Source organism: Sylvia atricapilla, chromosome 8 (assembly GCF_009819655.1).
Source record: "Sylvia atricapilla isolate bSylAtr1 chromosome 8, bSylAtr1.pri, whole genome shotgun sequence".
NCBI classification, from domain to species: Eukaryota; Metazoa; Chordata; class Aves; order Passeriformes; family Sylviidae; genus Sylvia; species Sylvia atricapilla.
Window position 1 is genome coordinate 14,001,599 of NC_089147.1, and position 25,949 is coordinate 14,027,547.

Below are 25,949 nucleotides of genomic sequence, written 5' to 3' on the forward strand. Positions count from 1 at the left end.
TAGTAGCACCCCTGCGGCAGCCAGAGCCCCTGGGCACAGGCAGGCCCTCAGCGACACCTGCCAGCCCCAAGCTCCGTGGGGCAGTGAGACACAGAGTGTGGGATCCCTGGCAGGGAACTGGGGGGGTGTCTGACAGAGAGAATGGAGTGCCCCCTCACTCCCCCAAAATTCAGGGCTGCTCCACCTGCCCCAGGCTCCCTTACGCACGCAGACAGACACACAAACCTCTCGCACACACTCTTACACACATTTATACCCCCACTAGGGCAGTCCCCCCCCACAGCAGCACTTGCTGCAACCCCACCACGGGGCATGCCAGAGGGTTCCCGAGGGCAGCCTGGACTCCCATTTTCCCTCAAAACCCCACTCCAAGGCTGCTGGGGTGAATTGGTTAGTTAGCACAAACACCCTCCCCCGGCACCTCCCATCTTCTCATTGGAAAAAGCCTTGGAAGGGATTATTTTTTTTCTCTTTTTCTTTTTTTTTTTTAAAACCAAAAAAAAAAAAAAAAAACCAAAATTATTATTTTTCTCATCGTTTCCCCTAACATCAATGGAGGCACCTGCTCTAGTGATAACACATTGAAAGAACAGTATCGTACACACTGTCTACAGCGCGGAAATGTACAAGCACGAGGTACACGAACCCGAGGAGGGGAGCGGGGACAACAGCACACAAGATTTACATTGAGAAGGGAGGCGGGGGACTGGCCCCCCCCAGCCTCTGGAGGGATTAGAAAGGAAGTCTGCAAAGTCTCTCCTTGGTTTGAAGCTCTCCGAACTGGATATAAAATGAGACTTCCAAGAGAAGAAGCCTGTACAAAAGTCAGGACAGGGTGAAAGGGCTCAGGGCAGAAGGAGGGAATGGGCAAAAGGGCTGAGGGGGTATTTTCCCATTTTTTTTTCTTTTTTTTAAACTTACAGTTTAATAATATTATTTTTTTTTTCTTAAAAAAAGACCAAAGTAGGAGGTACCAGGAGCCAGGGGTTGCAAAGGGGCCCCAGGCAGATTCACGCAGGGTGGAGGGAAACACAGAGGCTGCAGGCAGGGAACAAGGGCACTGGCTGATCCAGCAGAGCCACAGGTCCTCCGTGCCCCCCAGCCCCCCACCACGCACTTCCTATATACAAGAGTCCCCCCATGGCTGTGCTGCGCTCTCGCTCTGGGGAGCGAGGGGAAGGGGAAGGTGCGGGAGAGTGGGAAAATGCGACGGGGCCCTGTCCTCAACACCGTCCCAGCACTACAGGATCTGACCCTGGCCAGAGGAAGCTCCATGGCAGAGCCCGAGGCACAGGGAAGGCTTTCCATCACTGCCCCTCCCAACCAGCCCCATGCTGGACTATGGATGTGCAATCCCACTGCAAGTTCAGCAAACACCAGCCGCAGGGCCCAGGGAAGAGGAGGGTCTCTGTGCTGTGCCAGACCCCAACACATGGCATCTGGTAACGTCAACCGCTGCCAACACCTCCCCACTAATTCCCCCTCAGTCGGCAGGGAGGGGGTGGACATGTTGGGACAGGGATGAGAAGCTCTCTGGGCAAGAAGCAGAAAAGAGGAGCGAAGGGGAAAAAAAATGAAGCTACGGCCCCGGAAACCCACCCCTGCCCTAGCGTCCGTCAGGGAGGCAGGTGTGGGGGCACGGGGAGGCGGCGGGGGTGACGGCTGGGGGCTGCCTGCCTGGCGTGTGCCCCGGGCCGTGCACCCCGTCATCCATGTGGCGCTGGTCCGCCTCCGGTACCTCGCCGCTTCCCAGTCACTCTCCGTTGCAAATGTACAGGTAGATTGGTTGGGACTGAGTCCACGGGGCGGCGGGGGGGCCGTTACTGCGACGCCTGCGACGTGGGGTTCTCTGACTTGCTCTCCTGGCTGGAGGGCGGTTTGCTATTCCAGGGGCTGTTGGCCCCCAGCGCCGGCGAGTTGTTGAAGCTGTCCTCATCGTCGATGCCGTTGGCGGCGTCAAACTGCGTGTTCTCCAGCCGGGTGATGAGCCGCTCGTCCTCGTCCCCAAACTCCCCCCCCATCAGCGTGGGCTCGCCTACCACCATCACATCCTGAAAGGGGAGACGGTCCCGAAACATAATCGAGGTGGGGGGAGCCTGGGCCACTAGACCCCCCCTCTCATCAGCACAGCCCCTTTCCCCAGCTGTAGGGCCACTTCCTCATCTCCACTGCAGAACCCAAGCTTGGGTACCGAGTAGGGGAAACACATCCTCACTCTCTTGCAGGACAGCAAAGGCACTCAGGGAAGGCAGCTGGGACACACCCTCCTTCTTTTCCCTATCACCTGGGAAGAACTGGGGTGGCTCAGATAGGCAGTCCCTGGGGGTCGCTCCCTAGCAGCTCCCAAGGGCAAGGGCAGAGAACCCTCCCCTCCACCCCAGAGGAGGAAGAGAGAATGGAAACGGGATGCTTACAGGTACCTGACTGGACAGGGCAAAGGTGCTGGCTGGGCTCTTCTTCTTGCTGTTGCTGTTGTTGGTGTTTCCCCCACCGGAGCTCATGGTGCTGCCCCCCGACATCTTCCTTTTCCGGCGCTTGCTGGGCTGCTGCCGTGCTGGCTCGGCTGATGGAGGATGGAGACATATGAGGTCAATCCCAACAAGAGGAAGCTGGTGCCCCCCAGGCCCTTTTATGCAAACCCTACTTCTTCAAGGACCATATTCCCCCTCCAGGCTGTATCACCACCCTCCTCACCTCCACAGCTCTGCTGTCCTCCCAGACCAGAAGACAAGTGAGAGGGCAGGAACATTTCCATCCCTGCTTTGGTTTCCACAAGCAGCTGGCACCCCTCAGGCAGGGAAGGCCCTACTCTACCCCACTGGGAAGGCAGACCAGCATAGAAAGAAGCCAAATGCCTCGTTCATCACCCTCAACCTCATGAAACAAGGCCAAGAACAGCTCTGGGGCTGGGAGAAGCCTGCACCAAGGGCAGGGCCTGAGCAGGCAGTCCCAGACTCCCAGGCAGCACAGCAGGCAGCATGAGACTCACCGGGAGGAGCAACCATCCGCTGCCACTTCTGGAAGAGGCAAGTCTTGAGGCAGTCCCGGGGACTGAGGCTGTAGGTCTTATGCCGTGACATGAGCTCCTGCATTGGTTCTAGGATTACACAGAGCTGCAGAGAGCAGACAGACTCTGGGTTAGACTCCAATGCTCTGAGCCCAAGCAAAATGGAGACCCCATAACCCTAACACCTCTACAGGCAGATGTCTGTGCTGCAACGACCCAAGCCACGCCGTGAGCTCGCAGGACTCGGCAGACCCACTGCCCCACAGCTCTCTACAGCCCCTCTGCAAGATCCCTTTTGCAAAGCCGGCCTTGCAGCCTACCCACACCCCAGGGCAGCCAGGCATCAGGCAGCTGAGAGCACAAGACATGTCAGAGCTGAAAACCCCTCTTCTCACACACTTACTCGGAGGTAGTTGAGCGTGGAGTTTGAGAGCCCACAGCGTGTGATGTTCTTGGATAACTGGTCCAGCATCTGGGGATCCTGTGCCTAGGAGTGAAAGGGACAGAAGGCTCAGATGCATCCAGGCTGGGAACAGCCCTCCCATCCCTCAGCCTGCGATGTGGGACTGGGTTGACAGCCCCCAACCTGCACAGCAGCCTGAAGAGCTCAGCAGCCCTGTGTCATTCATGCCCAGGGGAACTCCTGGAGCTGTACTCACATGCATGGCAAGGATGCTACGAGGAATAAGTTCTCGATGCTGGCGGATGCTGAAATGCCACGTCTTTATCCTCATCATGTCATCAAACATGAACTCCAGGTAGAGCCGCCCCTCCACACACACCTAGGTAGGCAGGGCACAGGGTCAGGCACAGGCTGCCCCAGCCTCCCCCAGCCCAGATCCCCTGGGAAGCCACTGCTGGAACATTCTCATCGTGGCCTGCCTCTGCCTCTCGGGAGAGTCTCAGCAAAAGCTGTACCCACAAGCCCAAAACGCACAGCCTTGTGGGACTGCAGCCACCAAGAGGGCACCAAAAGCCAAGGCAGGAGGGGCAGCAGAAGCTGTGGGCGCAGGCAGTACCTGGGTGAACATGGGCTTGCCGTGCTGGGTGACCATGGTGCACTGGTCACAGTCCAGCGAGACGAAGTTGTTGTGGAAGGACTCCTTGGGGTGCTTGAGGACATAGTAGAGCTCTGTGGCTCCCCCTTCAAAGATGCTGCGGAAGTAACGGGGAATCAGAGTCCGGCCAATCGCTGCAGCAGGAGAAGGAGGAAAATAAGGTCAGTAAACCCGGCTCATCGAGGTGTTCCTTGGAATGTACATGAAGAGAGTCCCCCATACCTTCTAGCTAGAAACAGCTGAGCCCTGACATCCTACCCACATCCCCCTGAGCACACAACTGTCTCCTGCTGAAGGGCAATGCCCTTAGGAAGGAGAGCTCAAGCTGGTACTCACTGTATCTCTTTGGTCCATCCTCCAAGCAGAAAGTGATTGTTAACATGGCGTCATCCTCAAAGAACTCTGTGGTGAAGGCATCCCACCACAGATTATCACATTCCTGGGGATGGCAGAGAGATGCTGCGTTAAGGGAAGGAGAGACAGAGACAGACAGACAGACAATGGCTGCCAGGCACAGCAGCCACGTGCTCAACCCACAGAGGACTGTGCTCTGAGCTGAGTGCTCAGAGATGGGGGTGATAAGCCCTGCCCCATGGCTACATGTGGGAGAAGGCAGTAGGGGCCCCCCCACTGCCAAAATACTGCCCTGGCCAACCCTCACTCTCCCAGCTACCTACCTCTGTCCAGTTCTGCAGCCGTTTGTTGAGCTCAAATATCCTGTAGTCAGTCTGGTTCCCGTACGGCGTGTGCCTCCTGCCAGAGAGCACAGCAAGCCATCAGAGGGGAAGGCAGCCACAGGGTGTGGAGGGCTCCTGAGCCCACAGGGGGAACACACATCCCCTCCAGAGCTGGCAGAGTCTGAGCAATCCCCCCACAAGCCCCAGCCAGCCAGCATGCTGGCCCTGCTGAGGCACCCCCACCACAGGCACGAGCTCCCCCCACAGCAAAGTCCACATCAGCCCCCCATGCTTACCCAATTCCAGGCTCCAGGTACGTCGGTGGGTACATAGGAGTAGGTCTAGCAGTGGAAAGAGATGCAGGCAAGTCAGTGCTATCAGGGATCTCCCTGCTCACCACAGCTCCTCCTTCCCTGGCTACAGCAGGCAGTCAGGCTCACTAGAGGTGAGACCCTCCCCACAGTGCAGACTGTACTCTGCCAATATCTGACAGCCCCATGGGGCAACCTGTAGCCCAAAACTGGGCTCTGATCTCACATAATTGGCTGCTCCACCCCTGGGACCTAGCCAACTGCTCCTTGGGGACATACTCAGCTCCTCTGCAGCAGTGACTGGTGCCAGGCAGGACAGATGTTGAAGAAGGGGCTGTTTTGGCAGCAGCTGGGAGGGCTCCCTGTCATCCGAGGACTTGGCCAAGCAAAGGGCTTGGCCCGACAGAGCTCAGGACCTGGAGGCTTCATTCCAAATACCACTCATTCTCAACCCACTATCACCTGTGCCTGCTCAAATTCCCTTTGCTCTTGTGCTAACTAAACTCCATTTACTGCAGTCTCTGTTTGCTGCTGGGAAGTGTAACACAGAGACCCTGGGGTGCAAGCTGCAGAGTGTCCTCGACATGGCAGATCCCTCCCTGGGCCCCAGCTCACCCCACATCTCGATCCAGCATGGTGCCTGGGTGGAAGGGGGGGAAGGCGTTGCCGTTCGGGGGCTCCTTTGGCGAGTACAGCTTGAACGACTTAGAGGAACAGCCTGGAGAGAGACAGAGAGAGGGGGGACACGGGTCAGTCGGGGGCACTCTGCGAGGAGAGACACCCTGCTGCTGCGAGGAGGAGAAGGAAGAAGGATGCAGGACCAGCCACGCCCCCATCAGCACAGCCTCATCCCTCCTCTGCTTCACCCCTGATGTCAGCCTACTCCCTTCATCCCACACACAGCTCCAGGCCTCCCCTGTGCAGGACAGAACTCACAGGGTCAAGGCTGAGCTCTCAGGATCAGCAGCCAGAGGGGCCCAACTCCATCCCAAAGGTTTCTCACTGGTACCCAGAGTTTGTCAGTTCTCAGCTGGCTGGGCTCTGGGGATGTGCCCGAGGGGGACAGTCCAGCTGGTGAGCCTGGAGAGGGGCTGGTTGGGCCATAGCCCTCCCTCCCGCACTGCTTCTAATCCCACTGACTGACCCAGGAATCACACAGGATCTTTTCGCTGACCTTTCTATCGTCATGGTGACGGGTGAATAATCGCCCGGAGGGGTGGATGGCGGGTCCCCAGGCAGCCACCATCTGCTGCTAGGGCAGGCCAGTGGCCACCCGGACCCAGGCAGACAGAGAGATCTGACACAACAGCCCCCAGCTGTGATCAAACCACCCCAAAGCCTCACTGCCCACCACAACACCGGGGCAAAGGACAAGGAGCCCAGAGGGGCATGGGGTGTGATGGGGTCTGCAACAGAGCACACAACATGTGAAACCAGAACACATCCCAAAAGCAACCTGGGGGCCCCCAGACCTGCCAATGAAAGACATTAGGTATGCCGGGCAGAGCCAGCCCCATCCAAGCTCCTTAGGGGCAGCCAGGGGCTCCCACACTCACCAGCCCACTCCCACCACAAGGGCAGGTTCCTGGGAGCAGTGGCTGCCAGCACCGCTCCCGAGCCCCGCGGCAGCCCCGGCACACCCCGCGGCTGGCAGGACCCGGCACGCTGCGCCAGGATGCTGCTGAGGCACGCGGCTCTCTCCCTGCCGGCAGGCAGGCGGGCAGACGGGCTGACCTGGATGGGGCGCAGCAGCGGGCGAGCTGCCAGGCAGCTCCGGCTCCACCGGCTCAGCCGGCCCAGCCGCGCACTGACATGTCTCCCATGTCCCGCCGCAGGCGGGGGCCCCGGAGCCGAACATGCCGGGCCACTGCTGCAGCCGGGGCCAAGGCGGGATCCCCATCGGCCTCCCGCCTGCACACAGCCCTGGGACGGGCACTTCCCAACGCCCACGAACTGCCAGGATTGCCACCCGGTACTGCAGAAAGCAAAGCCAGCAGCAGAGGGAAGCGTCCCAGAGGCGCCGGACACACCACTGCCCCTCTGGCTCCACTCCACGGCCAGGCTGTGCAGAAGGGTTCAGGGACACGATCCGAGCAGCAGCTCGACCCTCATGGATACAGCAGGGCAGCAAAAAGCACCAGAGTCAAGGAAAGCAGTGCCACTAGCACAGGGACTCAAGATTTCCAGCTTGTTGCAACAAAGAGCTCATTAGCCAATAGGGGTGAATAACCAAGGCATCACCTTCACCCCTGCTGAGCCATCTGGGACCCCAAGTCAGCAGTCACAGGGACTGCACACACTGCTGAGCAAGGGCTGGTCAAAAATAGAGGGGGTCACATCCCGAGCATTAAATCCCACTTGCAACAGGGGAAATATGTGTTTTACTTCTTGATTTTCTAGGATTTTTTTCACCACATTTCCCCACAGCAGCTGAACCCAGCCTCTCTCCAGCACCCACCAGGATCTACCAGTCCTGTGGGGCTGGAGCCAGCCCAGCCACTCAGCCGTGGCTCACTGTTCCCACTCCTGCCTGCCTGCATTGAGGATAAGTGGGACATGGCACAGTTTCTCATATGGCTGCTAACAATGTCAACCCCTTGCTCTTACTGAATGTTTTCATAGATAAAACAATTAATGGGGAGGTTGGTGATGGTCAGTTGCTGCTGCAGAGGAGTTTTTGCTTTCTGCTTTATCCACATCAACTTGTGCCTAACAGACATAATAATTCACCCCAAATTGTACTAGAAACATAGCATTTCTATTTCTCTATTCTGTTGTTCTACAACATGACACTGAAGCATGTTCAATGAATAGGAAACTTCCCCAAACTCCCAAACTATTGTTAAAAACAAACCGATTCATTAGGCAGAGACAGCAGTGGCTGGAGCACTGCTTGTTTCTGGTCATCATGTCCTGAGGGGCAGAAAAAAATCAGACCCAGCAGGTCTCATCCTTCAATTCTTTGTTTTTATTCACTGATGAGACATAGGAATACTAAGTTCCCATGGCCTCTTCCTGTCCTCAGTCACCATCTTGTTTCTCAGGGTGCAGGAGGGTCAGGGGTGACCAGGGAGACACATCACTTTCCATCCATTGTGCTTCTCATGCTCTTCCCTAGCTCACTGCTGCTGCTGAAGGTGGGACAGCAGATGAGCCAGTTCATGACTTCTACCCAAGCCTCCATTTCCATCCTGAGCCTTTCCCAGCAGGTTAATATGGACACACCCTGCTTTCAGAGCTCTACTGAGTGACCTATGTCAGAATCCAGAGGAGGGGAGAGGAGCCTGTTGTGACCTCAGCAAGACCGGCATCCTGACCAACTATTATTTTTAAGGCAGCGTAATATATGTCACTGGATTCAGTGGCTTGAAATAACACTAACAGCCTTAGGATTTGATACAAGCTGTCCAAATTCTACAATCACTGTAGACACTACACACATTACATGAATTAACACAGTTACTTTACAGCAGCAGAAACACCAACTTTTACTCACACACAGGTCATGCTGCCTAGTCTAGGACATCCCTTCATCACCACCTCTTTCCTTCACACTGCCCAGCTGCCTGCAAGCCCTGTCCAGCCAGGTGCAGTGGCACAGACCTGCAGGATGTGTCCCTTCCCAAGTCACGCCCAGAGCCTGGCCCTAGCTGGTGTTTCTGCATGCCCCTGCTCTGCCTCCTGTTTTGAGCACAGGATCTGGGCTGGCTTGGTGATCCAGGCAGGCTTGGTGCAAACAGGGATGCTTCTTGGTGGCTGAGCATGCAATGCCCCTGTGGAACATACGGCAACAGGAGATGCTTCCTGTGGTTGCTCACAGGTGCTGGCCCAGCAACACAAAACATTCAGCAAGGGAAAAACCAGGCTGACACTGCAGCTGGTGAGCGACTGGCCCAGGCAGGCCTGGGCAAACAGCGCAGTGCTCATGGCCAGGTAGGCGGCTCCACGGCTCCTCTTCAGCGTGGAGGTGTGCAGGAGAAGGGAACCCCGTGAAGGGATCTCACAGCTCAGCATCCTCGGCCAAGGCCAGGTCCACAGACCTGCCGTGAAAGCATGGGCAAGAAAATTCCAGGTGGGCGGCTGCCCAGAGAACAGAAGGCAGGTGCTCTGCCCATGACTCATGTAGAGCCTAGCACTGCCCAACCCTCACCATGCCTTCTCCTCTGCTGTCCCTGCTTCTGAACTATGAGCCCTATGGGGAAAGCTCGCACAGTGCACTGTCCAATGGGTTTGCTGGAGCAGGAATGATTCACATCCTAGACAAGCTCACAGAGCTGTGGAACATCAGATTTGCCAAGGCACCAAAAGCACAGCGGACACCTCACAGAGCCATCACAGCCTGGAGATAGCAGGGTACTGTGAGCTGAGACCAGCACTGTGGAGCTGCTTGCCTGGGCAAGGGATGTGGAAAGCCGGGAGAAATGCCTCTGGCTGAACTCCCATAACTTCAGTTCCCCATCAAAGAGCAAAGAACTGCTGAGGACAAAGGCAAAGCAGCATCAGCATCTTGTTCCTCCCATACCTGTGGCTGCTGACAGGAATCAGTGCCCCCCAACCAGACAGGAGCCATCCCTGCCTGGGCAGCCAGTGCACTCTCTGTGCAAGCAGCAAATCTCACCAGCAAAGCAGAGGCGAAAAATATAAATGATGGAAAAAAATGAAGAAGTGAGGCTTGAAAGGGGCCGCAGGGTTACAGCTCAGCCGGGGAGCGTCCTGCTCCTCCCAGCAGCCCGGGGAGAAGAGAGGCCAGCCTTGCTAAAGGCAGCCGGTGCTTCCCGGCATGCTCCATGCCTGCTTCCTGGCTGCCTAACGAGGCTTTAAAGTGTAAATAGCGGCATTGTTTCGCAGGGCTGCCTCGATGGGGTGTGGGAGCCCTGATAGTAGGAAGAAATACATCTTCCCAGGCCAGTCCCATTGGCATGAGGGTACTATCTGGGACTAGGTGCAGGGCAGCGTCTCAAATAATTCACGTGGTTTTGCCCAGTGATAGTGCCTGGTGTCCGGAAAGTTGGCAGGGCTGGGAGGCAAACACGAAGTATTCAGAGTGACTGGGACAGGCAGAGGCACATGGAGCAGTCCGTGGTCTGCCCCCACAAGCCTGCCTTCACCTCTTCCTTCTCCTCTTTGGAATAGAGGGGATTGAGAGAGGCCAGCTGCAAACTCCAAAGCTGTTGTTAAGCCCACAGAAACTCAGGTGGAACCCACCAAGATACGGTCTGAGACATTATCAGTGACAGTATCAACTTGCAGAAAACCCGTTTGCTTCAAAAATGCAGAACTAATGAATCTGAAGCTTCCAGGAGGGGCTGGGCTCTCCAGGGAAGAGGAGATACCACTTTTGGAGGAGACCATGTGCCACAGACTCAGCAGCATCCAGAGGCTGACCCCAGCCAGGACACTGCCTGGTCCTGACCTGTCCAAAGGCAAACCCCGCATTGCTGCCTGCCTGGCTGAATGCAGGGATTACTCTCTCACTTTTACTCTCTCACCAAGCTGCACATCCAAGCCGTTCACAGAGCTTATCTGGACCACAAGCTGCCTCCCTGCCCACACCACACCACGTGCCTGTGCATGGTGTCCCAGCCCTAGGTCACATCCTGCAATATTAGCAAAAAAGTCCCCCGCAGCAGCACACAAAGCATCTGAACCCAAGGGTGCTCTTCTCTGCATATCAGGTCACAAACTCAGGGGGACAGCCAGAGAAAGGAAAATTACCTGAGCTAATTATTACATAGTGACAATTTTGATGTAGGCTGCAAAGCAGTGCTATCTGAAACCACTAGGTGAGGAGAACCTGGCCGGAATGTGGTCATGGCCTCAGGTCAGGGTCAGGGCTCAGCACAGTCCCACAGTCCCAGCTCTGCCAGGGTCCAGGGTCTCCCACAAGGCATACTCTGCAGCTGGACATTCAGCTGGGGCCCCAGGGAACTGCACTGCCCTGCAGTACCTAGGGACGGCAGGAGTCTCCTCTTTCCCATTTTATTCCTCAGATGATTCAGACACGTAGACAGGGAATTCTCCAGGAGGGAAAAAGGGAGAAAAGCACACCCTGCCAATTGCAAAACAGCCAGAAAATTGAATCACGTCCAAGGCTGCAAGCCCCAGATGCAATCCCACAGATAACCCAGTTTCAGCTCCACTACTATCAACTTACCACGAGGCAGTCATTTCCTGCAATTCTCAGGGAAATATCCCACTGTCCCTAATTACTCCTTCCAGTTCACTGTCTCAAAGATGATCCATAATCAAACGCTGTCAGTTTCAGCCTCAGGAATGCACCTTTCACGTTTTCAGACATTTTCCCTCTCTCCCAGATCCCTCTGGCTGCTGCCAGGGGGCCCTGCCACCCTGCAGCAACCAGGCTCACATCCCTCCTGCAGCATGCATTGGTGCAGCACTGGCAAACAAACCAAAAACGTCGTGTGGGAACCATGGGGCTGGAAAAAAAAACCTCTGTCAGCATACCTAGAATAAAAGCCTCCTGACAAACTAGGATTTTCATAACCAAAGGTCTTCTAGGCTCTGTGGCCACACGGAAAAATTCACTTATAGCTAACCATTCCGATGGCCCTGCAGAAAACGAAGCCAACATCCCTGCCCACGGCTGCTTGCCTGCCACGCATATGGTGCAGCAAAACTACACATAGCTCCGCATGATATTGTGGGGTTGTTGCTCAGAGCAGCCCTCCACAGGGACAAGATGTGCCCGGGACAGCTGGAGCTGAGAGCCACAGCGCAAGGAAGTGTCAGCAAGAGGCCGAAGCCTGTGCTTACACCGAGAGAGGGGCACCCACAGCGATCCCGCAGGCCGGCAGGACCCCCAGCGCCGCTGCCTCGGAGCGCAGGAGGCTGTCAGCCCCCACGTGGCGCATGGAGATTTGCGATCCCGGGATGCAACGCTCCGCTCCCCCTCGCTCCCCGCCGCCAACAACGGCGCCGAGAGCTGCACGCTGGGACGCGTAGTCTCCGGAGACGGCGGCCCCGCCGCCGCCGGCCGCCTTGCTTGCTCCATGTTGCCTCCTAGGAGGAGCCCCGCAGCCCTGGCAGCCGTCCAGAAGCCCGCTCCGGAGGGGGGAAAAAAGCTGGGTAACTCCCGCCGCGAGGATCCAGCTGGCCTCGCTGGGGGCAGCATGAGCCTGAGGGCAAACCATGATGCTGCCGTGCAGCGCCTGCCACAAGGTCTGGACCACTCACAGATGCCCATGGAGAGGAGGGACAGTGCGAGCATGGCGGGAACCTACTCAGTGCAGCTTACAAAGCACCTCCATTGCTTCTTCGAGCCGCCAGGGCAAGCCTCTGCCCTCCTGCTCAGGAAGAACTTTTCTCTTCTCAGTACTTGGTTAAGAGGCAATATGGGAGCAGCTGAAGGAGGGACAGGCAGGCTGCCGGCAGCACTGGGGACAGAGCTAATGCAGTGGTTGCTAGACTCTACCACTACTGCACTGGCAGCACGTGCTGCCACTGGTGTCAGCCCTTTGGACAACCAGTGCAGGATGAGGCCAAAACCCCAGGAAGCAAAAGGACAGGGTATGTATGGTCAAGCACACCTGCCTGGTGCTCCTGAAGGCATGAGGAACCCCAGGGAAACCCTCTTACCCCAGCATCCCTGGTTACAGCTCCACCGGAAACAACAGCAACCCACGGGGCAGCAGACCTCATTGTGGCAAGCATCACAACCCACAGACACACACGGAGCAAACAACAGCAGGAGCGCTCTGTCCCCAGATCACTCAGAGGACAGGAGGTCTGCAGGGGGAGAGCCAGGAGAAATGCTATCCTGCTCTGCCACCACACAGGACTTCAGGTTCATATTGTTAATGCAGATGTCAAGTTCATGCCAGTGCAGAGCTGCAAGCACACGAAAGAGGGCACACTGAGAGAGACCACTGGGCCAAGCACTGGTGCCATCCTGCCAGCCATGGAACAGGGAAGGAGTCCTGGGGCTGGACTGGTCCATATCATCCTCTGCTCCCACATCCTGAGTGGCTGGGCAAGCTCAGGGTCACCAGCTATTACGGCTCTCTGAAAAGAAGCTGAAAGAGACTCCAAGTCCCCAGCCTGGGGTACCTTTGCTTCAGCTGAACTTCTGTGGCTTTTCACTGCCCTATTCCTATTTTACATGGATTGTGACCTGCTCCTGGTGAGGGGAAAAGTCACCAAACAACAGCAAAACCTTTGTGTCACCAAACCTTCCAGCACCAGCCTGTCCCCCTTGGACACAAGTTTTCCTCTTTGAAGCAACACAACTTACGCGTCATTCTGCTCAGCACTACTCAGTCTTTAAGGAGTGCTTAGATCACAAACTTGGGATTTCTATAGCATCAGGAGTGGAAAGACCACATTCAGTTCTACTTCAGTGGAAACCACAACTCCCCCACAATGAGAACACTCCAAAACTTAAGGCTTTAAAGGAACAAGGACACTGATATTTACCCCCACTTGTAACAGAAGCAGTAAGAGGTGACCATCACTGGAGTTGCTACAAAACTGCTCAGACAAGGTGCTACTGAAAGCATGTGGAGAACAACTGGGAAGAGCCTGGGACAGGGTGCTTGCTCTCACACCTGCCTGGCCCAGCCTCAAGCAGGCTCAGACCCTCCTGGTGAGAAGAAAGCAGGTGACCGTTTGCAGCATGGGGTAAGTGCACACCGTGTGCCCCCAGAAGGTGACTCTCTGTTAGACCCCACAGCCTTGGAACCCTCTGCTCACATCTCACCCTGGGAGTGGCTGACACCTCTGGTTTTGGCTCCTGCTGCGGCACCGGCTTTGGCTAGGGATGGCAGCTGCTCAGCAGGTTCCTGACATGGTGCCTGGCTTCTGCCAGCTAAGGCTGCAGTGATGGGATTGGGGGCTGCCCAAGCCAAGGGAGCCCCAGTAGTGCTTATCACCCATCCTGAGCGGCAGGCTGGCAGGAACTACTAGGCCAGCCACCCAATATCAGGGCAGCTTACCACAGCAGGCTCTGCCAAAGGGGCTCCCGGAAAACACCCGCTCAGCTAAAACACCCCTCCGCAGCTCTGGCATGCATGCTGACTCCTAAACTGGAGCTGCTGAGTCTTCCCCACTCCTGAGGATGCTGCACTCACTCTTCACTTCCCCACTTCTGGCTGGCCCAGGTCAAGCCAGTGCTTTGTCTGCCAGGGAAGATGAGCCCCCTGTGCCCTTGGCCCCGTGGGCCTGGACACCCAGCAGGGCAACTTCTGAGAGATGTGTGGCCCTCATGTGTTTGCACCCCTTGGGCCTTTTATTCCCTTTGAGGCACCCATGGGAGGCTGGCAGGACCCTTTGAGCTGCGAGCAAGGATGAAGTTGCAACAAGCAGTGAGGTGCGATGGGTGAGCAGCCCCCAGAGCCAGGCACTGGCCCCATAAACCCCGTGACAGTGCATGCAGGGGGACCAGGAGGGCGTGGGGCAGCTGTCAAGGGGCTTCGGCAGGGGAAGGAACCCGGAGAAGAACAAAGGGAGCTGCGGGCTGGGATGGACCAGGGCACAGCAGGGCATGGGGGCTGCTGGCAGCACCCCACGAGGCTGGGAGTGCTGCTCCAAAAACCAATATGTGGTGGAAGAAAAGGGGAGCCAGGGGAGGGGAGGAACACCACAGGCAGGGAGGGGGAGGACAGATATGGGAGCTGGAGAGGAGGGAACGAGCTGAGGGGCCAAGGATGCACTGAGCAGCTAGGGAGGGATGAGGGACAGGAGAACTGGGTAAGGATGGAGAGGAGAGCCGAGGAGGGAGAGGGGAGCTAGGGACAGGGAGAGCCTGGCCGGGGGCGCAGAGGGCGGGCAGGGGGCTGCCGCGGGGACCCCGGGCCGTACGGGGGCCCGGTGGGGAGCGGCGGCGCGGTGCGGCCGCGCACAACTTCGCAGACGCGGGGGCGGCGCAGGCGGGACCCCGGCCCTCACCTCGGCCGCCCGAGCGGGGCCGCCACCGGGGTGGGGGGAACCGGGAAACTTCCGCGGGGGGGAAGAGGGGCGCGGGGGGGCGGGGTGACTCACGGCGCGGCGGCGGGCGGGGGTCCGGCGGCGGCGCGGCGGCGGCGGGCGGGCGGCGCGGGGCCGCCGCGGGGCGGGGCGGGCGGGGCGCGGGGCGGGGCGGGGGCGCTTCCTTTGTCTGCGCCGCGGCCGGGACCACAATGGCTGCGGCGGCGGCGGCGGCGGGGCCCGCTCCCCCCGCACCGGCTCTCCCGCCCCGCGCCGCCCGGGGGCCCACGGGCCAAGGGTGACGCCCGAAAGGGGGTCCCCGGAGACTTCTCCCCCGTTCCCGCCCGGCGCGGGTACAGGCACTCCCCGGGATGGGGATACGGGAGCCGCGTCCCGCTGAGGAGCTCGGCACCAGCCGGGGCAAGGATTCTTTCCCCACTGCGAAAGTTTGAATAAAAATAGACCTTTTCCCTAGCTTGGTTTCGGGGTGTCTGAAGTTTTTTCAGGATTTTTTTTTTTTTTCTTTTTAAAACTTGTTTCCCTTTCCCCCAGTTTCGGATGAGAAAATAAATACACAACCGGTTTGTTTGGGAGAGGGAATGAAAAATGAAATGTTCCAGTTTGCAATAGCCATCATACCCCCAGGGTCTCCTTTCCTTGATAAAACTGCAACCTCTTCCAGTTCAGAGATTTTATAAAAAAAATTCATTATGAAAATTTCCGTTATAAAAAAATATCCCATTCTCCCCATTCCCCTTCTGCCCCACATCTGCACCTTGCAGCTTCTGTTCCTGCCCTGGCAAGTCAGACTGGCACAGACCTCTGCTGCCAGCCCAGCCGGCAAGCCCATGGGCTCAGCGTACACGCGCGCACACACACACACACGCAAGCACACACGTGTGCTGGTACAGCTCACCCCACACACATGGGCTGGTGTTCACGCCGATGGGCTGGCATGCGCTTGCACGCCTTCCCAAACGCCTCCCGGCACAGCTCCGGCTGGGTGTAACACCCTTGCCTGGGGCATGCACACCCTCCCACATCCCCCTACTTGCAGGGCCAGGCCCGCACCTCATCCCCTCCCCAAGCCCTGGGGTAATGCAGGTACAGCCAGTTGGGTCCTGCCAAGCACACTTGCTTCCCCCAGCCCCCGCCCAACAGAGCAGACATGGTGGGTGCAAAGCCTCATCCATGAGGTTTTGGAGGTGTCCTCCCCTCTGTGCTTGTGCACCCCCAAACCCCTGCACCTGAAGAGTAGGGGCAGGGCCCTGCTCCCCAACCATCTTACTGTCTGGGACCAGCACTGAAGAGGGACAAGAAGCATCCCCTCACCCCTGTCCCCCCATACTCATCGGCTGAATGAGACTCCAACCCTGTCCTGCTCCACATCACACCATCATGATTTCCCCTTCCTCTTGCAGGCTTACCCTGCAGTATCATTTTCCATAGCCATATGGCTAAACAGACCAAAACTCTTTGTAAAGAGAAAAACTCACTGTAAATCTAAAAACCTCTGTGACATCTTGCTCTGTGAAAGGCACATGCAGCTGGAGGTACCCACATTGTCAGTGCCTTGATAACAGGGCACAGGGATGCTGTGAGTGCTCCACCATGCTGCCCCTTCACTGCCTGTCCTCCTGCCAGCCCAAATCTTGAGGCACAGGGTGAGATGGGGCTGCAGCATGCTGACCCCCATTGTCATTAGGCCAAAAAAAGTGCTGCCTATAATGCTGGCAGCAGCTACAGTATGGCACAACCCTCCTGGCCAAGACAGGCCATTTAACAGAGTCCACCTGCACCCCATTCCCACTCCAAGGCACAAAGACACATGAGGTACAACCACCCATAAGCACTCAACACCACACTACTACTGTAAAATACCTCAGAACAGTGAAACAGGGGCATTTTATTCCTGTATCAGAGACTCCTAGCACCAGTGCCATGGCCAGGGGATCAGAGAACAGCCCCCATTCATCCCCAGGTCCCATGGCCTGGCCCAGTACATCCACAGCAAACATGCCTGGAGCAATTTATCCCGGGGTTCAGCAGCCCTCCGGGACTGCTCACGTGTCCCTGCTCAGCTCTGACGACAGTGCTGGACTGGTCCACGTGGCTGCAGCAGCCCCAGCTGTTTATGGTTATAGCCGAGTTAATAATTAAATAGATGCTGGATGGAGAGCAGAAGGGCTGGGATGCAGCTGGGAAGCGTGTGTGGCAGGAACAGTGTGGGGGGAGCCCCTTCCTCACGATGTGCTCATGCCCACACTGTGAGGGGAGCAGAGGGCTACCCAGTTTTTGTGGTAGGGCACTGCATCCCCCAGATCGCAGCCTCCATTCGCCCCCTAGCAAGGGCCCCATGCTTGCCTGGTTTCCCCAAACTACTTTGGGGAAAACCATGATTCAACTGCCAGGACAGGTCTCAGCCCAGGGAGCTGGCAGCAGCTTGGGAGCAGGAGTGAGCACAGGAATACATCCCAGGCAAACGGATGGGAACAGCCCGCTGGGGATCACGGTAGCCAGGGGATGCCCAAGTCTCTCTGATCCCTGTGGCCATGCCTTGGTGTGCCTGCAGTGTGTGTGTGAGGGAGCTCAGGTGAGCAGAGCAGGAGGCAGGGCATGCTCACACTGACACTCAGCCGGGGCCCTGGCAAGTGCAGGCGTAGAGCAGGGATGCAGACATGCACTTACATAAAAAATAATAAAAAAAATCAGCTAGCTCTGCAAACAGTACAGCCTGCATCAGGACACGGACTGGCCTGGCACTTCCAAACTTCATGGACTTGTCCAAATAGCAGCCAGAGCTGGGCATCACTGCACTGTATGCAGATGCAGCCTGCAGCAGTGCAGCACAGCATGCATCCTGGAGCACCCTCCTTTCCAGAGCACAAGAGCCAACCCCTCAAATCCTACCATCCTTCAAACAGAAATATGCTTTGTTTCCCTGCTTCTCAATGAGGGGTTTCTCTCCCCCCTAAAGCTATGCATGACCAGATAAAAAGGAGTTCTGGGGCAGCAGGGCCCCCATTTTTGGCTGGAGAAGCCACAGCTTCATCTCTCCAGAGGAGGTTTGGGGGAGGCTGGAAACTACATGGTGAGTCATGCCAGGCAGGCAGCAGATCCTGGGGGCTCCTGGGATTAACCCTTCAAAACCAGAACCACTTCCAGACACCCAGAGGCAGCTATAAAGCCAAGGCACTGGGGAAATGCTGCCAGAGCAGGATGGGAAGTTATAGGGTCACATCTTGAGCATCCTGCACGAGATAGAGAAATTAACCTGAGTATGCAAGCACTGGACAAGCAGCAATCAAGCACATGCACTGGTGCCCATCCCCTCCAGAACAAGAGGACGTGGAGAAAGGGTGCAGAACCCCAGAGTGCATGAGGTTTATATGGGGCATCCACCCTAACATCACACCTTGTTCTGCTGTGGTGGGTTGGCCTCATCACCACTGGGCTGCCTGCAGGCTCCAAGGGGAAGGTGCAGTCCACAAGCAAGCTTTGGCATGTCCTGCTAGAAGGGGGTTTCCCCGTGGCACCAGCATCAGAGAAATGCCCCACAGTGTTCCTGTGCTGTCCCTGAGACATTGCAATGCACGTCCTGCAAGAGCTCAGCCCCAGCATGGCCGCCCAGAGCAGTGAGCCCCAGTTCCTCTGCAGAAGCCCAGGGCCAGCCTGCCAGAGCTGCAGGGTTTTAAGGCTCCTCAAGAGCCTCCAGGTGGATTCTCTCATGTTACAAAAATGGTTCCTTTTACAGCCCCTTTCCTGGCCTGGGAACCCACAGCAGGGAGGGGGCAACATGCAGCATGGCTGCACAGCCCCAGCATCCTGTGCCTGCCCCTGTCCCCCAAGACCACCACCTACCCTCCAAGGGACAGGCACTTCTGCTTCAAAGAGAAGCCAGAGCAGAATCCTCAACATTCAGCCCTACAACTCCAGGAACTCAGCCCTGGTGGGAGAGCACCCTGGTCCCCCTCCATTCCCTCCACTCACCTCCCAAGTCACAGAAGACCCTTAGCATCCACAAGAGATTTACATAGCTAGGAGCTGCCACGCACCAAACCCCCACCCACTAAGGCTGCCATACCTCCTGGTACCCACATGTGACTGTGCCCTCCCACGCTGGAAGCTCCCCTGGGAGAAGGTAAGGGACATCTTACGGGGGGGGGCCATGGCTATACATGGTTGACTTGAAGCAGGTAACCCTCCACCAGCTGAGCCCACCCTCTGCCACCCCCCCATGGTGCTGCCGAACACTCCGGAGCAGCTCTCCGAATATAGCAGCATCAAATAGCTCCATCAATAATGCATTGCTTCTGCTTCCTCTCACTGTCGTGTTTTCGTTGCTAACATGCGTGTCCTTCCTGTTAGCAGCTGCCTCCTCCCCACCAGCTAGGCCAAGCCAGGACACAGCCACGGTGGGATGGTGACGGCAGCTCCCACAGCTCCAGGTCCAGTTCCTGGAGGGACTGACACAGAGCCCCATCTACTCCACTCAGGGGCAGCCTGGGGTTCTGGGGGGGAACCCTGCCAGCGTTCAAGCCTCCTGCTGCGCACGCGCTGGCAGCAGGCACAGCGACTCGGCATGCCGTGGCTGCCCAAAGGATTTGGCAGGGGCACCAAGCTGGGAGGAGCATATTAACATCTCCCCAGCCTCAGCAGGGAAATGCCCCTCCACAAGGACTTTTGGCAGCCTGGCACTCCCCAAACCCAGGCAGCACCCCCATTCCCAACTCCATGCAACACCACACCACATCAGGCTCCTTCAGCAGCTCTGCGTTGCCATCCCTTGCAGGGAGAGAGCTCCTGCTGCCGTGCTCCTGCCTGCCCCTGCCCGCAGCTGCCCTGGGCTCACCCCGGGCCAGTTGGAGCAGGCAGGTCGGGGTGCCTGGACCTGCCCCATGCCCAGCAGAGTTGCATGCCCGCAATGCCACGAGCTGCCATGGGCTGCCAGTGAAGAGGCAGGAGCTGGTGTGGGCAAAAGCTGGCACCCACCACCCTGCAGCTACTCACAGCAGGCAGAGGCAACCCCTGTCGTGGAAGGGAGACCCGCAGGCTGCACAAGACCCTAGCTGGAGGAGAATGCATGTAGCAGAGCAGAGGTTGGTAAACTGGCTGCTGCAGAATAGTCCAGCATCCCAACACCACCTATGTCCCAGCCTGGCTTTGGCTGAAGCACTGTGTCCAGCCACCTGGGCTGAACTGCAGAAATCTGGCTGCATACACAACACTTGTCCCTTGGTTTGTAGTAGAGGACCTGAGGCTGTTGCTCTTGCAGAAAGCAGGGGCCCTCCCACCCCCTGCTTGCCACCCTCTCACCATGAAGCTTTCCTGGGGCACAGGCACTGTCACTTTGGTGCAGAGTAACCTCTGCTAACCTGTGGGTTCTACAAAGCCGAGGCAGAGAGACCCTGTAAAAGGGGGGCAAGAGCTACATCCCACAGGGCCCCCCAAAGGAAGCAGCAGCAGAGGGGTGCTGGCAGGTGTTATCAGTCGCCCTGTGGGTAGGGCGGGTCAGGGCTGGACAGGGGCCAGCGCCTGCCACAGCGGAGATTACGCCTCGGGTTTAACGTTCATCCCAATCCATGACCTGCCCAGGAGAGAAGGGGCTGAGCTGCACTGGGAGGCCGGTCTGACAGCTTTGGAGACTCTAGAGCCCCACCAGCACCCCTGCTCAAAAGGGACATCCAACACTGGTGCACAGCCCACTCTCCCACAACCCCATGAGGATGCAGCAGTGAACCTCCCAAAACCCTGCCAGCATCATCCCTACTGCAGCCACCCCAACCCTGCCCACCAGAGACCCTGGCAGAGGGGCAGACCGCTGCCTCTATCCTTGCTCCAGGTGGGGCCCAGCAGCCCCCCAGCAGCTCTGCCTGCTCCCCAGCACCCTCCCCCCGGCACCGGCAGGAAACCACAGCTGCAGCCTGCGGGCAGCTGATAACGGTCACCCAGCCCCATCCTGCCTGCACCCCACCACCCGGGAGCTGTCCCCACACCCACGGCTCCCCAGGCCCAGGGAGGCACCCACACCGTGCACAACGGCAGCCCCAGGGTCCAGTGTCACCCTGCACAGAGCTGGGGGCTCCCACCGACAGTGCAGCTGGTGCACCAGGACACTGACAGCTGTTGTGTATGGGCACCATGTTCCCAAGTGTCCCAGCATGCTCCTGGCACAACATGCAGACCCATGCCTCGAGTGTTCTAGCAACATGGATATGGCAGGAGAATCCCAGAGCAGAGTGGGGGAGGAGAGGGTGGCATGAAATCGAGTGATCTGACACGAAAGGGATGGGCAGGAGACACTTGAGCTGCTTCAGTTCCTGCCCTGCCTGGGGGCACACAGCCACCTGGCCAGTGCATTCCTGGCCACACGCCCTCCAGGGTCACAAGGGTACCTCCCTGCCCTGAAGGTCCCATCCCCCAGGGACATCGCCTCACTCCCCATGGAGCAGTTTTCACAGCAATTTGTGTTGAGCAGGTAACAATATTCCGGGAATAAACTTGGGGCTCAGTGCAAATACACAGTACTCAACCCATGGCACTGGTGTGGCACTAATCCATCCGGGATTCTCGAGGCAAATCCTGGGTGAGTTCACACTGGCCCCTAAAAGCGCTGTGATGGTACCTCACACCAGCAACAGGACCCCTGAGGAATCCCCTCGCTGAGCACCAGACAGCCACAAACCCATCCTGACTCTGCCACAGAGTGCCAGAAGTGGGCAGGCAACGCAGCACACATAGTATCTATCTACTGTCAGCTCTTAGCTGCGGAGGGGGACAGGACAAACAACACGTTTCACGGAAACATCACTGGTAACATGAAGAAAGCCTGGACCAGAACACACTGATACGCACCATGAGGCCTCGGGACCCCTACTGCTCCTCTCCTCCCCAACAGGCCCAGGGGCACCCCAAGGTGCCAGGCACCCGTGGGGGTATTTGGGAGCCAGAGCCCACACAGGTCAGGGCTGCCTGGCCCCCCCGCCGCGGCACTCAGCCCGCTCGCCGCCATCCCTTTCCCAGCGCATCTGTCGCAGAAGGCATGTGGCACAGCTCGGCCTCGTGACGGTGGGGGATGCACGGCGCCAGCTCGGCAGAAGGGAGGGATACGGCAATGGGCCGTGCCCTGGCTGGACATGTCCATCCCAGGACCCGAAGCATGTGGCTTGGGAAGGTCTAGCTCTTGTCAGAGGGAGGCACAGGCTGGTTGTCTGCAAGGTGTCCCAGGGAAGGTGCTGACCTTGGGAAAGTTGCTTCCCTGCCATGAAGCTGGAGCCAGCCCTGCAGGGAGGGAGAACAGTTCCACTCCAGTTTGCTCCCCTCCTCCCCCTCTGCACTGACACCATCACTACAGGGGAAAAAATAATGATAATAATAAAAACAATTAAGAAAGAAAGTGCAGAGCATGCTGGGAGAGTGAGAGGTGCCCCCAGGGGTCAGGGTCCCGCTGGGGTCTGGATGCCAAAACCTGTCTGCCGTCCCTGCTCCAAGCAGCCCTGGGCACAGCACCACGGGCACCAGCACCAGACAGCTGCTGCCCCAGCAGCCTCTGCCACCTCCACTCTTGAGCCCATTAGGCTTTTGCTGCTCACCTTTCCACATCTGAGGCGGGGGGCAAAGCCCGCCCTCAGCCCTCCACTGGCCCCAGCAGCTCCCCACCATCTTCGGGCACAAGAGTGCATCAGGTTCCCAGCTGAGCAACCTCCCTGCTCCAAAGCTCTTGCAGTGGGGAAGAAAGGATCAGGAAAACATTTCTGGAGGGGTGCGAGAGGAGCTGCAGTGGGGCAGGATGCACCCCCAGGGATGGCAAGGAGTACATCATCCCTCTGGGAGGGCACAACTTGGAAGGGGGGCAGCCAAAATCCCCCCCGGCAGCAGCTCCCAAGCAGGAAACTCCTCCAAGTTAATGCAGCCCTGAAGAGCAGCCTGGGCAGAGCGGCTCATTAAATGTTTCTGGCTGGCGGGAGGCCAGCGGCAGAGCTTGTTTTTTCTATATTCCGATAAACAGTCCGGGGAGGGGAAGGGGGAGGGGGGCGCAGGCTCTGGATGTGCCACCCAGCCCCGGCGGGGGAGCGGGGGAAGAGGCGGGGGGCACACGAACATTGCACGGCAGCCTCGTGTCCTCCCTGCCCTGGGGCACCGGGAGGGGCGGCGTGGAGGGGACACAACACACGAATCTATCCACAGGGATAGTCCTAGGTGAGGGGTGACCCCACGGCTCCACGGCACCGAGGGAGGACCCCCCTCTTTGCGCCCACCAACATGCCGATGACATTCCCAGTGGCGTGGGGCCAGCTCCTGGGGAACAGGACGGGGCCCCACCGCTGGCCGTCACAAGGCCTTCTCCCGGCCGCGGCGGGACCCCGGCAAGGCTGGGGGTGTCGGGAGCGGAGTCGTGCCCCCGGTGCGGGGTGCCTGCGGGGCGGGTGCTGTGGTTGCTCGGCCTGGCTCGCAGGGAGGTTCACGTGACTTTCTGCTTGAGGAAGCAGCGCTCTGGCAGCTTCCAGTGGGAGATGGAGGAGGAGGAGGAGGATGGGGGAAGGGGCCGCCTGCCTTCATAGAAACACGGTGGCGAGGCGCAGGGGCGGGGGGCCGCCGCGCAGGGCCACCCCTTCCCCACCCCGATTATTCAGCTGCAAACCCCTCGGCAGAGGCGGCTCCGGGGGAGGCACGGGGACCGTGTGCTGTCACAGCGCCTCACTGCCTCCAGCAGTGCCCCAGCACGGGGTTCTGGCCTGGCAGGAGGTTCTCTCGGGACCACAGGGATGCTGCCACGGGAGCTGAGCCGAAGAGCGTCCTTGCTGTGCCCCCACAGGGACCCCTTGTGCCAGCTGCCCAGGGAAATGGCAGAACCCCCTCCCCAGGGGCCCTCAAACTTGGCTCCCCATCTGCTGGCTAGCGCCACGGGGACCTGGTGCTGGACAAGATTCCAGCAGTCCTCTTGAGACCCCTGCCCTGCCTTGTTCCTGGCACAGCAACGTTCTGCATACAGCAGCAAGCGATGCGGCCAGGCCAGCTGCCCCAAAGCTGCCCCCAAGCCCAGGTGTGCAGAATCCCTGCGGCAGCACCCTCCCAGGTGCTGAGATCTCATCACACCTATACCGTCCTGCAGCCTTGCTAGCCTGCAGGCTCCAGAACTGGGAAGAAGCTCTCCAGCAAGACACCCCACAATGGCCACGGTGGGGGGGCCATACAGCATACCTCTGCAGGGACACTTCTTCACACCCACACAGAGAGCTGTGGCACCCCACAGACCTACTGCCCTGGCCACAGAGGCACTTTGGGGTCACTCTTCACAGTGCCACCTGAATGCCTGCCCAATGCCCCTGCAGCACTCTGCCTGTGGGGTCCCAGTTCCAGGCTGGTACCAGCATCCATGTGCTCTTGGGTCTCACATCTCTTAGTCTGACAGATCTTAGCATCCATGCCACGGAGTCTAGCCTGGCAACAACATCCCACCACCCATGCCACAGGGTTCCAGCCTCACAGCCAGACCCCAGGACCCATGCCATGGGGTTCCAATCCCACAGTCAGACCTGAGTGTCCATGCTCTAGGGACTCCTAGCTGGAATCAGATGGATTCCAGCAACCCATAACATGGGGACCTCATCCCCATGGCTGGACTTGATAGCCACACCATAGTGACTAGGACTCCAGTCCCCACACCTTGCTGACACCCATAGCTTATCCCCAGCACCAGCACTATGGCCAAACCTCAGCAACTACACTGAAAAGACCCCTGTGTTGTAGTCAGCTCCCAGCAGCCATGCCCCAGGAACCCAGCCCCATAACCAAACCCCAGCACAAATACCACGGAGACCCCAGCACCAATGCCAGATGCCACCACTAATGTCCTGGAGACCCCAGCCATCTTCACCAACATCATGAAGACCTCAGCCCCATATCCAGGTCCCAGCACCACTGCCATGTAGTCCCAGTGACCAATACCATGGAGAACCCATCGCTACAGCTGGACTCCGGTACCACTCCCTTAAAGACCCCAGCATTAATGCCACGGAGACACCAAGCACCAATGCCATGGAGACCCCAACACCAATGCCATAGAGACACCAAACCTCAATGCCATAGAGACCCCAAGCAACAATGCAACAGTCCTGTAGCTGGAGATGCCAGCCCCAAAGCAGAATAGCAACATCAGTGCAGTGGGGACCCCAAACCAGCCAGACCCCAACACCCATTCTTAGGGGACCGAGCCCCACAGCCGGACCCCAACACCATGGGACCCCAGCCCACAGCCGGACCCCAGAGCCCATTCTTAAGAGATCCAGCCCCACAGCCAGACCCCGACAACACTGGGGCCCCAACCCCGTAAGTGGCCCCCAGCTCCCCACCCAGCCCCGATACCGCGGGGACCCCAGCCCCAGGGGCCGCCCCCGCCCCGCGCCCCGCCGCCGCGCCACTCACCAGGGCATGCACAGCCCACTGACATCTTCACATGCCTGGCCCGGCCGGGGGTCGCTGCGCGCTGCCCGGGCCGCGGGGGTCTCGCATGGGCGGCGCGCCGCGGGCTCCGGCGCGGGGGGCGGCGGGTAGCGCCGCGGCCAGAGGCGGGCGGGCGGGCGCGCCGCGAACCGGCGGAGCAGCGGCGGCAGCGGCAGCAGGAGCAGCGGCGGCGGGGGCGGTCGGGGCGGGGGCCGCGGCGGTGGAGCGGGAGCGGGGGCGGGGGCGGCTGCGCCGGCGGCGGGCGGGTGGGGGCACCTCTGCGCGTGCGCGAGGCGTCCCGTTTCCCCCCCCGCCGCGAGCGCGTGCGTGTTGCGTGCGTGCGCGCCCCCCCGACTCGCCGCTGCCGCGCACGCACGCGCCCCCGCCCGACCCCCTCTCCAGTCGCCGTGAGGGGCGGGGGGATTCCGGTGTGCGGGGGGGGACCGCGAGGGAGGACATGAAGCGAAGGACGAAGGGTGCCCCCTCCGCTCCGAGGAGGCTCTCGGCGCTGCGCCCTGGGGTTTGCAGCCGT

The 25,949-nt window shown here is 58.8% G+C and overlaps 1 protein-coding gene across 2 annotated transcripts; it reads right to left on the reverse strand.

The window, feature by feature from the left end:
• Nucleotides 1-519: 519 nt before the first annotated feature.
• Nucleotides 520-25,555, reverse strand: LDB1 (LIM domain binding 1). 2 transcript variants are annotated; one of them, XM_066323712.1, is made up of 11 exons: nucleotides 25,400-25,555; nucleotides 5,669-5,771; nucleotides 5,039-5,083; nucleotides 4,743-4,818; nucleotides 4,402-4,504; nucleotides 4,027-4,199; nucleotides 3,667-3,789; nucleotides 3,411-3,494; nucleotides 2,990-3,113; nucleotides 2,421-2,563; nucleotides 520-2,051 (listed from the first exon to the last, which is right to left on the reverse strand). In XM_066323712.1, exons 1-11 carry the CDS (start codon nucleotides 25,422-25,424, stop codon nucleotides 1,821-1,823), a joined length of 1,230 nt encoding a protein of 409 aa, XP_066179809.1. In that variant the 5' UTR covers nucleotides 25,425-25,555; the 3' UTR covers nucleotides 520-1,820. The 2 variants fall into 2 exon arrangements, with proteins under 2 accessions (XP_066179809.1, XP_066179808.1); XM_066323711.1 differs by having other exon boundaries at nucleotides 2,415-2,563.
• Between the last annotated feature and the right edge of the window lie 394 nt (nucleotides 25,556-25,949).